The sequence below is a fragment of the Nannobrachium achirus genome, assembly GCF_963921795.1.
Source record: "Nannobrachium achirus genome assembly, chromosome: 3".
In the NCBI taxonomy this organism is placed as follows: domain Eukaryota; kingdom Metazoa; phylum Chordata; class Actinopteri; order Myctophiformes; family Myctophidae; genus Nannobrachium; species Nannobrachium achirus.
The window spans coordinates 36,800,984-36,816,537 of NC_137812.1; the positions used below are offsets into that span (position 1 = coordinate 36,800,984).

The following is a 15,554-nucleotide window of genomic DNA, read 5'->3' on the forward strand; positions in this document are numbered from 1 at the left end:
TGCTTACTTTGGAATATATTCCCTTGTGATATTGTTATGTAAATGTGCGTGTCGTCTGCAGAATGATGGTAAACTAGTTGCTTTCCACAATCAGCTCCAGAGGGAGCATGTAGATGATGAGCCTCAGGAGACTTGGGGAACTCTGCATGTAATTTATGTCTGCTCAGATGTGTAATTAGCTATAGACACAAGCAGTCCCTGTCAATTAAGCAATTAAACCAGTTTAGTATTGTGCCAGACAAGCCCACCCAGTGTTCCAGTTGGTCTCGTTATATGTAGTGTTTGACATTGTCACGTGCATCACAGAGATCCCGTAAAACTGTAAGACTTAAAAACCAAGGGTACCTAATTTATACCCTTTTCTCTGTATGGAGGATACTACTGTGTTGTCCACGAGAGAAGAAGTTAACATTGTGCCATGAAATGTTAGATGTCGTTGGAAACCTTGTATGTCCAAAACCGTTCATTTTGTGTTTATCGTTTTAAAAATGATTTGACCGCGAGGCGTTGTGTGCTTGTAGATCTGCTATTTTCACTAGTTTTGTGCGACAGTCTCGTATGATGAAGCAGGGCTTTACTTTACGAAAATAATTACAAATTTGAAACTTGTAGATGCAAGGTTTCTGCCCGACATTGGCGATTTACAGGACCCTCACATTGCAGCTCTCACAGTGGTCTAGGATTGTCTTCTGAACAATTGTTTTAGCAACAGTAATGTCATGCCGTAGTAATGTATGTGTGCTGATCTACCTGTGTTTGCACACTCCAAGAGAATGGTTTGATTTGACCCACCCTGCCAAAAAACCATGTGTGTCTCAAAGAATATCGTCTTGAAGCCTATGAGCTTTGACTCTGAGTGCATCTACAGCCGTCATCTGAAGGAAGCTGTAATAAAGACCTTGGTGTAAAGGGCAATCCTAATTGCTTTTGGCTTTGAAATGTAGTCAGTTGTATTTAGCATGCTTCTCGTGCCATATGAATTTGGATATTAGCATATCAGTGGGAGCATAAAGAGCAGAAAATGTAATTGAAGAACATTTATTTTCCCTGCATTCATTATTCCGTGTAAGGAAGCCTTCAAGGAACTCCATTGTCATGGTCATCTCTAATATTATGCATAAGGCTAATAAGGTTTTCCTTAGCAATCTTCGAACAGTGAGTAGATACTAATTCCTAGATATTGTGATTGTATTGGCATGAATTTAATGTAAAATTCATAATTAAACTGATTCAAATCCTTTATGTAAGAACAACAGTGACAAGTAAAAATAAACTATGTTCCAATGTAGTTATTATTTAGTCACAAGCTTTTCATCTGTTAAATATTTATAAAACCCACAGACAGAATTAACCACTTTCACTTTTTGAAAGGCACTGATCTACATGCTCACGACGTGTGGAGATCGGCTGCTTTTGCTACTTTTGCGTGACATTCTTATACGACCAAGTGGGACATTAATTTATGACAAAGAATAAAACGATTAAACACAGAGATTGATGGCCCAGCAGCAACGATAAAAGGTCATATTAAATATGACCAGCATCTTCTTGTTGAATGGTGATATGGTATATATGACTGTAAATTAATCGGTGAGTCTGTTTTCAACTGTCTGCCCATGACAGCAGTCTGCAGTGATGTAGGAAAAAAAATAACAATGGCACAGTATATGATACAACAACAAGTAGGTCAGGAGTGGCTTATTGTCGGTATCAGCCGGTAACACGCGGGAGTCTTTCCCCGTTACATTGCGCTAGACCCCTGGGACATGGTTTGCTGAGGTGGAGTGCCACACCTACCATCAGCTCCCAGTACTTGCCACACGACTTGCCAAGCCATGCTACTCGCTGAGTTGGTGGTGCCCGGAATCGAACCCATGACTTTGTTGTCCAAAGGCATGTTGTATATGATACAAGCACTTAACAGTGCCTTGCTTGAAGAGCTGTTAAGTACAGCTTGTCATCCAGGTATCATACCAGTAACCTGTACAAATAGCCAGGGGTTAGGGACCCACATTAGCTCTTTATGCCACCCACCCCCCACCCCTCCCAGATGCTTATCACCTCTATTGGCAAAGATCAACTTTAGCTAATGTTACTGAGGGAAGGCGATATCATCAGAGCCCTCTGCTGGCTTCTGTGCTCCATGTTGATGGGTTTAGTCTGGGGTTCTTCAATCATACGTGTTTGCTCTTGATCTCTACATCCCACTCATGGTCTGAGTGGGATGTTTGTTGAACAGTGTTATCCACGATTTCAGATGGCAAATTGTTCTGCTTTTCCAGTACATCATGGACAAATGGCATGTTTCGATCTGGGAAGCTAGAATGATGGTCAAGGCGTCTATGATCATAGAATTCAGACCGCTTTGTTGCCAGGCCCGGGGGAACAGGCTCTGACGCTCTGGGCAGTGTACCTATGATGCGCCCCCCCCCCCGGCCCCCCCCCCCCGTCTGTACATACCCCAAATGGGCTTCTGAAAGGTTAAATAACAACACAGAGAGACTATACTGTTTGAAAATGAAATAACACATTTACTTCAAAATGAAATAACCATCACTTTATACTTCACAGCTACAGTAAGTGTCTAAATGGGGAGGATAAAGAAAGTCCGATAATTATAGACTACTCACTGCTATGGTCGAGTGGTCACGATGTCCATGCATCTCTATGCAACTTTGGGAAGGTTGTAAAGGCTTTGGTGGTGATCTCGTACAGTTTCCATAACATCTCCTCATAAAGAACGTCAATCGAGTGTATAAAGTTTGTTTTATATGGGTTGTTAGTTGTCCTGCGTGTCTTCCATGATTCCCGTGGGTGCACGTTGCAAGATGACGCTGAAATGGACTGCTGTCTTCTCTCTCCCCCCAGCGCCCCGTTCGCAAATTAATGTAGGCTAAACAGTTCTGATAATACAACTTATTTTGACTGTCCATTCATGTATAACTTAAACTGCGCGGGGTATTCCAAACCAATGCAGCTCACAGACTTTAGCGACATCATAACAAACCGACAACTAGGGCCAACCCAGCAACAACTATCATTTCCTGTCTTACCTTCACAATAAAGTGTCTGCCGCGTATCTCCCAATGCAGCTTATTTCACATAGGTTATTATTAACAGGAAAAAGTGTAGCTTAACCCGTGTGTTTTTGTGCAACCAAACTAACGTGCATGTGAGAGTGATGAGAGAGAGAGAGAGAGAGAGAGAGAGAGAGAGAGACATTGAGAAAGAGAGAGAGAGAGAGAGGGATTTGCGGTGATATTAATGAACTGCCGTGTCATTTTCAATCGGTCCTTATGACACACTGCCGACACATGGGTTGATGGGTAATTAGTAGAAATGTATTTTACTGTGAGGCGCTCAGCACACCGCACGGCGCCCCCGGTGGCTTGGCGCCTCTGGGCACTTGCCCACACTGCCCACCGTAATCGCCGCTTCTGTTTGTTGCTCAAGCGAAGCTTTTATTTTTATTTTTTCATTTAAGAAGGCCACATCCAGGTCTTCTCATGAGATGGTTGTATCTTAAAATGTCTACCTAATGGGTAAAGAAATCCATCTCCAATCTGTATGATTTGTGATACTTGGTTGCTGTCACTACTTGTAATGGAGTTATTGGCAGAGTGAGGGAATTACAGTTACCCCAACCCTGATGCATCACCAAAAAATATTTTGAGTGGATTAGTAAAACGACTAGACAAGCCAGGGTAGGACAAAGAATAAAACTAATTTGACAGACACTATTGAATTTTTGAATCTTTTCTTTTTTCCCGGGGGCGCGATGCCAATTGTACGTTCTTTGGCTTGTTCTTTTGTACCTTGTTTTGATGTCTGTAAACTGATGAGGGGTCGCGCGGGTGTGTACCGTAGAGACAGCTCCCGTAAAAGTGCTTTCAAAAACCCACTGGACGTTAGCGTCAATGGAGTAACAACACTCTTCCTTATTATTTTCTCTGGATCTATTGCTCTGTAGCGATTGAGCTGTCTTGACGGACGGTAGCCTACCGCGGCCATTTCACATTAATTCTTGCATGAGGCTGCCCTCTACTGCTAGTATAGCGAAAGTACACCTATTTAAGGAAAATATATTATATTTAAGAAAATAATAATGATGAAAAAAAATGAATACATCTTTGTCTATAACGTCGCAAAGGTAAGGTGCTTTTGTTGGCACAAAACCCAATAAATAAATAACAACATCTGGCAGTAAAACTGTTAAGGTATTCATGAAAAGAGTAAAAATTAATTGTTGCTATTACTGTATGTATAATATCTGAAGTTGGAAAGGCTGTGCCCAGTGCTTGTGTCAGTGCCGATCGTGCTGGCAGTGGCACGTGCGCTGTTCATTCGCTGGGCGAGGGAATGCACCCGATATTGTCCGACTATTGTTGAGGGGGGCCCTTTGATTTGGTGTAGCCCCACAGCCCTGAGGGGCATTGATCCGACCCTGACCACAGCTATGAATTCTAATGCCTTTGTAGGGGTCCATATCACTCAGCAGCTAAGAAAGACATTTGTACAGGCTATTAACTACTCTATACAATCAATAAACTGTGTATAAACTCTCCATTGTAGTGTACAAACATCATAAGGTAAAAAAAAAAACACAATCAATGACACGGACGGCGTGTGTCAAAACAACCGCCCCCATTATTTTCAATGAACATACCCACACCGGCGGCGCCAGGTTTCCAGGCGTTGCCGTTCGGCGAAAAATGTCCACAGCCTGTCCGCAGCCGGTGTGTGTTCCCCTTTTATACTTAGTTGACTAGGGTCCAGACCTTTTTGTCCATCTACAAAACCAAATCTCCTCACTGAAAATAGCTCTTCAAGCTCACAGTGCATAGCGTGCTATGTGCTATTTGTTATACTAGTATGTTCCCCCCAGAATAGGGATGCTAGTGTTTGAGCAGTTCAGGAGAACATTGACCCCTGTAGAGGACTAACTCTGCTAATGCCATGATGTGGACAAAATTTGTTTTGGTCAACATGGTTCAATGTTTTGAGCTGTTCACAGAATGACTATCCCGGTGAGACTTGATAATGGAATCAAAATCTGATTCTCTCTACGTCAGATCTGTTACAGAGGGTAACACTTCTTTCAATGATGCAACCTCAAACACTCATCTAATACAACCCTCAAAAGCCACGGGTTCTGTGATGAAAGAGAGAAAGAGGGAGGGAGGGAGAAATGTGTAGAGGAAACCCACAGAGAGACACAAATAGTGATTTTTCCCACATCCCCCTAAGCCCTCTTCATGTCACATCCCCTGGAGGGCAGACAACCAATCAATGTCCTTTAGAACGCAACAGGAGCATGTGTCGAGGCTCTCATGTGTCCGTGTTAATATGCGCTTCCCACTGACTCTGTCCTCCTGCCTATTGATCCTGGTCAAGTGGTCCCACTGCCATATGGAGCCTCAGGAATCTGGGTGTTAATGTGTGCCTTAGTGAGAATCTGGGTGTTAATGTGTGCCTTAGTGAGAATCTAGGTGTTAATGTGTGCCTTAGTGAGAATCTAGGTGTTAATGTGTGCCTTAGTGAGAATCTAGGTGTTAATGTGTGCCTTAGTGAGAAAACAAAAAATCGAACCTCTGTTCGAAGTGGAGCTGTGTGTGTGTGTGTGTGTGTGTGTGTGTGTGTGTGTGTGTGTGTGTGTGTGTGTGTGTGTGTGTGTGTGTGTGTGTGTGTGTGTGTGTGTGTGTGTGTGTGTGTGTGTGTGTGTGTGTGTATTGCAGTTGAAAACAGCGCCCCTCCCTTAACATGTGTGGTCATAAAAGGTACTACCACATTCTTGAGGCTACATACGGACCCACATACATACCCACATACATAGACGGACAGATACACACACGGCCATGTATAGGGAGCTCCACACAGCTCCAAAAAGTCAAACCACAAAGTCACAATGTACTGAATGTAGTGTCACACATTTAATATGTCAACTTGTTTATAAATTGAACCAGTATTTTTTCATAGTTTTATGTTTAATCATTTAACTTTTACAGCATTCATTTGCACTTTACCTCTACCAGATTAACCCTACTTGACTTTCTAGAACAGAACAATTTCTGCCATGGCATTGACAGGTTTACAACAGTGCCCCCCCCCCCCCCCCGAACATATTCACACATCCACGTCTCTCTGTGTGGTAGTGAGGGCTCAAATCATCTCTAATTCACAGTCTGAGGCCAGCAGCGTGCGTGCGGACACACACATGCGCGTGCGTGCAGGCTCAGACAGGTGCACAGCACACATTAAAATGTGCCCAGCTGTCTGCAAAAGTGGACCGGGGCTCTGTGTGGTGACAGCTGGCCCTGGGACGGTTCACTTACCTCGGGTGCAGCCGGGCGCCAAGCAGGCCAGCAACACACACTGTCATGGTGACTAACAACATCACTCTGCCAACACACACACACACACACACACACACACACACACACACACACACACACACACACACACACACACACACACACACACACACACACACATGCGCGCGCACACATATGCACTGACACACACACACACACACATAGAAAAAGTAATTAAGAAGACATTGATTGACAGAGAGGAATATGAAGCTCGGTAATGTAACCACAATTAACCACTTAACTAGTTCACAGCCAAATCGCCTTCCATCGCCATTTTGAGGAAGCCCAGCCAGCCAGATCGCCAAACGTCGCCTTGGGGATCATTTTCTGATTTTTTTGGTATTTTCTTGACATTTTTGCCAGACCCATGAAATGGGTAGGCCTACATAAGCAAATGTCTGTCCGGGTTTTCTATATAAAGGGTATATATGATGATGACATGATGATGACATGCCTACAAAAGGCATGATGTCATAAATGATGATGACAGACAGGGGGTCTGGCACAACCAGGTTGACCTGGTCTAGTTTGAGCTATAAATGACCATTCTAGGTTCATATAAGCTTAAGCTATAAAAATGCGCTGGAAATGACATCATCGATGACGTAACCCGGAAGTCGTTCGGCCATAACAAAGCATGGGCCTTTCCATAGCATTGAAAGCTGACGTTTTTCTTATCAAACTTTACCATATTTAGACGGATTTTCATTCGGAAAAAAATGGCAGGCTGACAGAGTGGTCACTCAGGATCAAAAACGAGTGTATATGGCGTGTGCACGACGTGCACTCGCTCCAGGATGGCTCCCGTTCGGCGGACCGGGAGCCATAATGGCGGCTCCATAGGCGGCCATTATGGTCCACAATGCTGTCCAGGCTGAGTCCAGACTGCAAGACCTAATCGTCTGGCACACTCTAGTGGTATAGTACGTGTACTACATTCTGCAATTATATTATCCCTGCTGGGATAGGCTACTGATAACTTGGAAATTAATAATATTCCTGGCAGTATAGGCGCACAAGCATATTGTAAATGGCTGGGAGAGAGATTTATAGGGGAATTCCAGACTACCCATTTTCTTACAGTACATTAATCTGATGTTATAATATCCCAGAACCAGTGGATTTTTATTTTCATCATGCTGAGTCCACCTCAGCTCTGATCGCGAGGGGTCGATTGGTAAATCGCTTATTCGTATCGCTCGAAAACCTATTTTTTTCTCCTCATAATGCTGAAATACTCTCCTCTGTGTTTGTGTCCCAAATGGGGACTTCGTGGGAGAAATCTTATTCTGCAAGACTTCAGGAAGTAACAGTAGAGAGTACATTTCGGCATTATGAACATGTCAAGAGATATCTACAAAATCGATACAAATAAACTATTTAACAATCGACCCCACTGCTCGTGATCAGAGCTGCGGTGGATTCGGGATGAAGGGGAAAAATCGGTTCCACTCGTTCTGGGATATTATTTATTTTCAGATTAATGTAAAAAAGTGGGTAGTCCGGAATTCTCCTTTAAACTCTCAAGACTTGTTAAAACGGACCTGAGTTACAACTGCAATTGGACCACTTTTTTTTCCAAAAATAGCTGGTCATGGTGTGCGACGTGCTGTGAGCTTGTAGATTTTTATTTTTGCCAAATAGCCTAGAATAGGCATGCTGTGGTTCAAGTGGTTCAAGCGCAATTACAGTATGAGAAGGCATCAGTACTACAATAAGCTTTGATGTGACTCAATTTAAAAAGAATCAAATCAAATCTCTGTAGGCTGACATTACTCACCATCCACTCAAGGGAGACTGAAAGTGTTTCTGCGTCATTTCACATGCTCTAGAATGAGATGATCTACTGTGAAAATTAAATGCCAATTAGAGGCCAACACTACACAGAGAATAACTGCGCAAATTGATTAGAGATTTGTTAATGATGCCCAAACTGAATTCAGGACAGCGCAGGTTCATGCAATGTCTCCTTCACTATTCTCTCTCTCTCTCTCTTTCTCTCTCTCTCTCTCTCTCTCTCTCTCTCTCTCTCTCTCATACACACGCACGTACGTACGCACGCACACACACACACACATACTCATATTTAGAGCTTTTTAATCAAGCAAATGCTAATACTATTTATGGTGTGCTTTGGAGTCATGGTGTAATCTATCAGAAACGTGCTTAGATAACATTAAAATACACGCACACACACACATACAGAGAGCTAGAGCAAAGGGTGGGCAAGGCAGAGAGGAAAAGTGATGAAAGATGAAAGAGGCTTTGTATTTTTTTGGACTTTCTCCAGTCGAGGTCCCAGGTGATGTTGCTTTCTGTGTGTTAGACTGTAATGTTAGACAGAATTCATTAGTGCAGTAAATCCCTCAACAAGACAGATTGGACTAGGCCAGAAGAACAGCCATTCTGGTATGAATCAGTGGCGATAGATACTGTACAAGTAGTTAAGACAGAGTTTTGGATGGATGATGGGGGCAAATTGGATGTTTAAAGTGAAGATGTGATGAGCCACTCTATCAGCCACATCTACTAAACCCAGTGTTCGATTTACTGTGGAGGCGGGGGTGGGGTGGAGGATCTGTTTGATGCTTGACACCTCCCCTCTCTGGTCATTCATTTCGGCGGTGTTGGCGGCGATATCGTCGTTGTCGGGTGGAAACCTTGTGTGTCCAAAACTCTTCGTTTGGAATTATCATTTTAAAAAATGATTTAAACTAGTGAAAACAGCCGATCAACGCCTCACACTGCGAGGCGTTGTGTGCTTGTAGATCTGCTGTTTTCACTACCTGTGCGACGGCCTTGTATGATGAAGCAGGGCTTTAGTTCGCGAAAAAACATACAAATTTGAAACTTGGAGATCTACAAGGTTTCTGCCCGACAGTGACAATATATTTTATTCCTGCTTCTTTTCAGACAGAATTAAAAAACGTGCAGCAATTTAGACTGTCCGATGCGTGTCAGTGTTTGAATTTAACAATTTCATTTAAATGTCAAACTTTTGATTTTTGGCATTTCTAAGCCTTTTGGTTCTGGACAGAGAGACACTGATGCTGTTTCCCACTTGGCAGGAGGTTGAACAGTCCATTACAGAGGTGGTTGTGGTGTCGTAGGTTATGTTAGCTGGATGCCGATTGAGCTCTCAGCAGCTTTCACTAAGGGCTTTCTGGTCAGTGACGGTGCAGTTACCATACCACACTGTTATGCAGGATGTTATAATGGTCTCCACAATGCAGTGGTAGTGGTTGGCGAGGTGTTTTTGTGACACTTGGGCCCTTTTCAATCTCCTCAGAAAGTAGAGGCATTGCAGGGCCTTCTTAATCAAATAAGCGGTATTTAGGAACTATTTCAGGTATCGTTACACCCATATACAGTACCCGTAAAATACATTTATAGCACCTTTATCCTAAGCACTTTACAATGTGTGTACAATTCACACACACATTCACACAACCCCAGCAGAGGAAACCAATGCAAGGCACCAACCTGCTCATCAGGAGCAGTTAGGGGTTCAATGCTTTGCTCAAGGACACTTGGACACTAACCCAGGGGGAGCCAGGGATTGAACCGGGTAACCTTCTGTTTCCCAAGTGACTGCTCAACCACCTGAGCCAATAGCAGGCTAGGCAATACGACAAAAGTTACTTTATTCCATCAGAGTTGCTCTCTTTCAGATGCCAGTAAGTGATGCAATTTAAAAATATCGATTGAAAAGTTATGTCATATTGTTTTTACTTGAGGAAATAAAAGATGACATAATTGCATCCACTGTATTTATGATTCACTTTTTTCTTTTAGCTGACTCTGAGTTAGAAAATGGAATGTTCCTTCTCATCCTACATAACTCCTCTGATTTCATGGCTCAAAGAACGATCCAGACCACTCAACTATACAATATTATGAATCCATATTAGATCCTCCTCTACCATAATTGGCAAATTGGATATGAGGTGTTTTGAAAGTTAGGTCATTTTGGGGAAATTAGTCATCTAACTGGTTCTAACTGGGCTCTTTTCGATTTTAGCACGCTCCTCAGTACACATAACAGTACTAGTAGTGGGATGATTCAATCTCAATTAGATTTATATTGCAATTCTTAATCGTTTTGCGATTCAACGCTCATTGGATTCGATATTACGATTTCTTTGCGATTCTTTCCTCCAAGTTACTTTTTTTATACTAGTACATTTCAAAAACATTATAAACACTATAAACCATAAAAAGTTGAATCTTAAACTAGAATGCAGCCAGATAACATCAGTCAGTCTTTCTGACATGAAAAAAATATTCTCAACTTTAAAATCGATTTGAAATACCATGGCATTAAAAATCACGATATATCGCCAATCGATTTTTTGGCCCACCCGTAATTGATTCGGTCTGTAGGGGATTCATACGTCTATCTGTCTCCCCTCAGGCGTTCCCTCCAAGCGCAACGAGCTGTACTATGACTGCTGCAAGGAGCCCTACCCTGACGTGACGTTCACGGTGACCATGCGGCGGCGGACGCTCTACTACGGCCTCAACCTGCTCATCCCCTGTGTGCTCATCTCTGGACTGGCCCTGCTGGTGTTCCTGCTGCCCGCAGACTCCGGGGAGAAGATCTCACTGGGTAAAGCAGTGCTTTTCAACCCTTTTTTTCCACATCGAGGTCCTTTATTTATTCAGTGTTTGAGCCACGGACCACCATTGGAGATTTAGCCTCTCAGACCCAAAGTTTTAAATATTTTGTTTATCGTTGGATAAGATTTTGTCAACAATTCCATGCTGTGTTGATATTGATGTGGTACCATGGAGAGAGATAAATAAACAGGCAAATATTGATCAAAATAACAATTCTTCTACATTCTCTAATTGTGTAGACTTCTTGTAAATTATGTAATGCAGATGTTTAACAATAATAACTCTTCAGAGAGTCGAATAGAATGAGATTAATTTTACACTCTTAGGAGTTAAAGAGCTATAAGGGTCCATTTGGTTACCAACTCTCCATTATTTAGCTGGGGACCACCTGGAACCCCCTCAAGGACCACTGGTGGTCTCCAGACGACTGGTTGAGAACCACTGGGGTAAAGCATTGGTTCTCACTCTCAAACATTTTCATGTGAAGACCCCCACATTAATATGTTCAGTATTTGGCTGCGGACCCTCATTACAAGATTTATGTTGTTAAAATGTAAATATATATATTCATTTTTTGGGGGGGAAATAACAGATCTACAAGCTCACAAGCTATTTCAAATAGCTGATGAACTGAACATTATAAGGTTAAAGTGGTTAAACTTATTTTAATGCATTTTGCTGGGGACCCCCTGGAACCCAGGACCGCTGGGGGTCCCCGGACCCACTTTGAGAACCACTGGGGCAGAGAACACAACAAAGCTTTTATCGCACTCTGTAAAAGTCAGTGTAACTCTTGAGAGTTTCTTCTGGCTACAAATGGTTAAATCAACACTGAGGATTTTATTTTGTAACACAAAATACAATAGAACAGATGAAGTAGGCTGGGCCCTAAATTCAATATCTTTCTGCAACTTTGCAATGTTTTGATATTGCGATATGTCCCCCAATGTTTTGGCTTCCCATATCTTATCTAAGTATGACAGAATAGCAAAATGGCTGCTGTGTGATTAGGCCTACATTTGATATTCAGACAGTATACAGTACTACAGTCATCTAGACAGAAACACTTAACGGCGGCGAAGAAGATGGTAGCTACGCGGTGGAAACCTCCTCATACGTTAACGTTTCGCCAGTGGGCCTTAACCTTTCTAGATATAGTATATTTAGAGCAGTCGATAGCAAGGTTACACGGAGCAAAAGAAGAAAACATTAATATGTGGTCGGACATTGCAGATAAGCTTAAGGCTATGATTCAAGAAATCACTATATAGTGGTAACAGCCTAGCACAGGCATGCACTATTGTACATTCCGTGTTGGTCCGGGGAAAGGGGGTGGGTGGGTCTTCTTTTCCTTTTCTTGTTTTGCTATTGTTTGTGTTGTTTGTCTGTTAATTGCATTTTTCTTTTGATTATGGAAAATAAAAATAATTGATAACAAAAAAAATCTAGACAGAAACACAGATGTGTTAACACACAGATGGAAGAATAATGAAACCTGATTAGTCTTCCTGCACTGTAGAGACGCATTTATCTATTGTGAACCCATTTATGTTTCATTGCTCTATGCTAATGTTGACATTATGGCTGTGAATTAGTGCGTGTGCTATATTCTATTCATTACCAGATGAATAAAAACCCAGTGTAAGCATAGCAATGTAATCACTGAGACAGAATGCCAGATTGTTCCAAAATGCCATTAGGTATGACACAATGAAGAAAGACTGAATTGAATATTTTGAAAATATATTCCTTAGTTGTTGATTGTATTGCAACCTTCCATTTGCACGCAACGCACGCACGCGCGTGCACGCAACGCAAGCACGCAAGCACGCACGCACGCACGCACACACACACACACACACACACACACACACACACACACACACACACACACACACACACACACACACACACACACACACACACACACACACACACACACCAACACCAACACACCAACACACACCAACACACCATTCTCTTCCTATCTGCCTCCAGGTATCACAGTTCTCCTCTCGCTGACTGTCTTCATGTTGCTGGTAGCAGAAATCATGCCCGCCACCTCAGACTCTGTTCCTCTCATAGGTAAGAATAAGATGCACTGCACTCGCTTTCCCAGTCAGCTGAATGAATATCCATCTGCTAACCTGATGTGGAACCTGACTGTGTTCTACTGATGTTAACCCATTACGACCTGAGGCCCATTCAACAAATGCCTTCTAAATCAGTAGCTCCCACACTTTCAAGATTTTACGAAAATGTTCAAAAATAGGTGATGTACAAGCTCGCAGTGTCGCACAAAGTGACACGCTGTGAGCTATGTGCTATTTTTAATGATTTGATGATTTTCCCCCCTACAACATAATCACCAGGTAAGATTTTCTTTTCTTCAAAAAAGTGTTTATGTTTTTATGTGGCCACACCCACCTGTTCATTAGGTATGCCTGGTTTTCAGGTGGGTGGTGACCCAGCTGAAGTTAGCCACACCCACAGATGTTGTTGGATGGTGAAAAGGGGAGGAGATGATTTTATTATGTCATTATATCAGTGTATTTCAATCGGGCCTTTTGGCTTTCAGCTTTCAGGAAGTAACCAAAAATACACAGGGAAGACATATTTGCATATTATAACCACAACTGGGGGTCTATTAGAGTAATGTTAACTCCATAGACACATACAAAACAGAAAAGGTACAAGACTATGGCAAAAATTATTGGATATATTATCATTATTTTAAATGAAATTAGGGTAAATTGACTTTTGATGAGTGGTGGTCTTTATTCTTTATTCATAAGGTGTTATAAATCAATTAGATTACAAGGCTGGTGTTAAACACCTGCGTGATCAAGAACTGCTATGTTCAGTGTGCATATTTCTTGGTTGGACTGCAACAGGGCCAGTCTTAATCACACAAACGTGAGTCACCGACTGATGAAGTTACAGGATTCGTCAGCGAGTTGGCCCGACAAAAAAATAGCCAACTGCAGGGCAATTGTCACGCAAGGCTGTGGTGTGTACCGTAGTCTCATTGTCATTGGGCAGTTGGTTGGCCTAACAACGATCTAGCCAATCACAGAGCTTTTGTAGCAGGATGTAGTGTATTCTAACTAGTAAGACGCCTCAGTACTGTATATGGAGATACTGCATACTCAGTTATTTGTTATGTGAAAATCCTAGACGTCCTATCACATCTGAAATCATACATACAATTCCTTTTATGCCTATATGGAGATCCCTGTCTGAACCAGCCACACAGATATGGGCTGTCTAACTCCATATATGGGCATTCCCAATTTTCCCATATGAAGTCCTGTTAGATATCGGCTTAATATTGATGACGTCAGGGATCTCCATATATGGGCATAAAAGGGATTCTATTAGAGTGGTATGTGGCCGATGTGTGCCGTTTCAGTGTTGGGTATCGTTACATTTTGAAGTAACTTGTTAAGTTACATCGTTATTGCCATTAAAAAGCAACTTGTTAGGTTACTCCGTAGCCAAATGAGAAATGTTACTTTTCCCGTTACTGACCATTAAAACCCACCTACGAGGAAGTTTGGTAAACATAAAATAGAGTGCAGCCTACCGGAGTGCTGTGTCAGCTGTGCGTGGCTCACGGTGGCTGCCTGCAGCTTCAACGTCAACGTGGATAATGTAATGACGTTGATATATCCTTTCACCAGTAAATCCAAAAATAGTGTGAATCCTTCCAAAGCCTTACTAAAGGGCTTCTCTCAAGCCCTGCCATGTCATGCGCAACTGTAAATTAATGTAAACAAGACGCACACAAACAAGTTCTCCAAATTTCGCAACCTGTCGTAAACTGTAACCACAGACTGCAACACATTTCTGCATTTCTAATGAAAAGTTCATATTTAACCCAGTTGTCATGGCAATGAGAAAACTATTGTGATTTTTTTAGCCTTGAAACCTGATTAATTGGATTCCTTGACCCCAAAAATGTGCACTTTGACACCAATATTATTATTACTCTAACAAAAGCAAAGATGTGGTTCTTCTGTACTGTAAATGGAGGTGGCCATTTTTAAAAACGTTTATATTTCAGAAATGAAGGGTGATCTAACTTGTCTCTTAGGATAATTTATTTTCTATTATCTTAAGGTACTTCCATGCCAAAGGGAAAACTGAATCCAAGTTTTGAAGGGCAAAAACACTGAAAGTTATCCTGTTAAAACATTGTTTTTTAATTACATTTGCAAATTTGACCCCCCGCTGTCATATTAATTTGTGAACTTTTGTTGTTATTTTTTTTATTTTATTTTTTTGCATTGAAACCTATTTAATTGAATTCCTAGACCACAAAAATGTACACTTTGACACCAATATTATTATTATATCTCTAACAGAAGCAAAAGGTCTGGTGTAATAGTGGTTTATTGTTGGTGGCCATTTTTAAAATGGCTATAAATAGAAAATGAAGGGTGATCTAACTTGTCTCTTTGGATACATTCTTTCCAATGGCCCTAAGGTACTTCCATACCAAAGGGGACCTTTGCATCATGACTTGAAGTAAAATGTGTGCTAGAGCCTCCAGTAGAAAGG

The 15,554-nt window shown here is 41.9% G+C and overlaps 1 protein-coding gene across 1 annotated transcript in view; it reads left to right on the plus strand.

Annotated features, from left to right (window-relative positions):
- LOC308282217 (neuronal acetylcholine receptor subunit alpha-7-like) overlaps positions 1-15,554 on the plus strand; it is a gene marked incomplete at both ends in the record, with an annotated part of 132,710 nt that overhangs the window by 97,804 nt on the left and 19,352 nt on the right. Inside the window, 2 exons of the mRNA XM_080722562.1 lie at positions 10,786-10,980; positions 12,990-13,076. Of these exons, the coding sequence (XP_080578688.1) occupies positions 10,786-10,980; positions 12,990-13,076 (282 nt within the window). The remainder of the gene's footprint in view (positions 1-10,785; positions 10,981-12,989; positions 13,077-15,554) is intronic.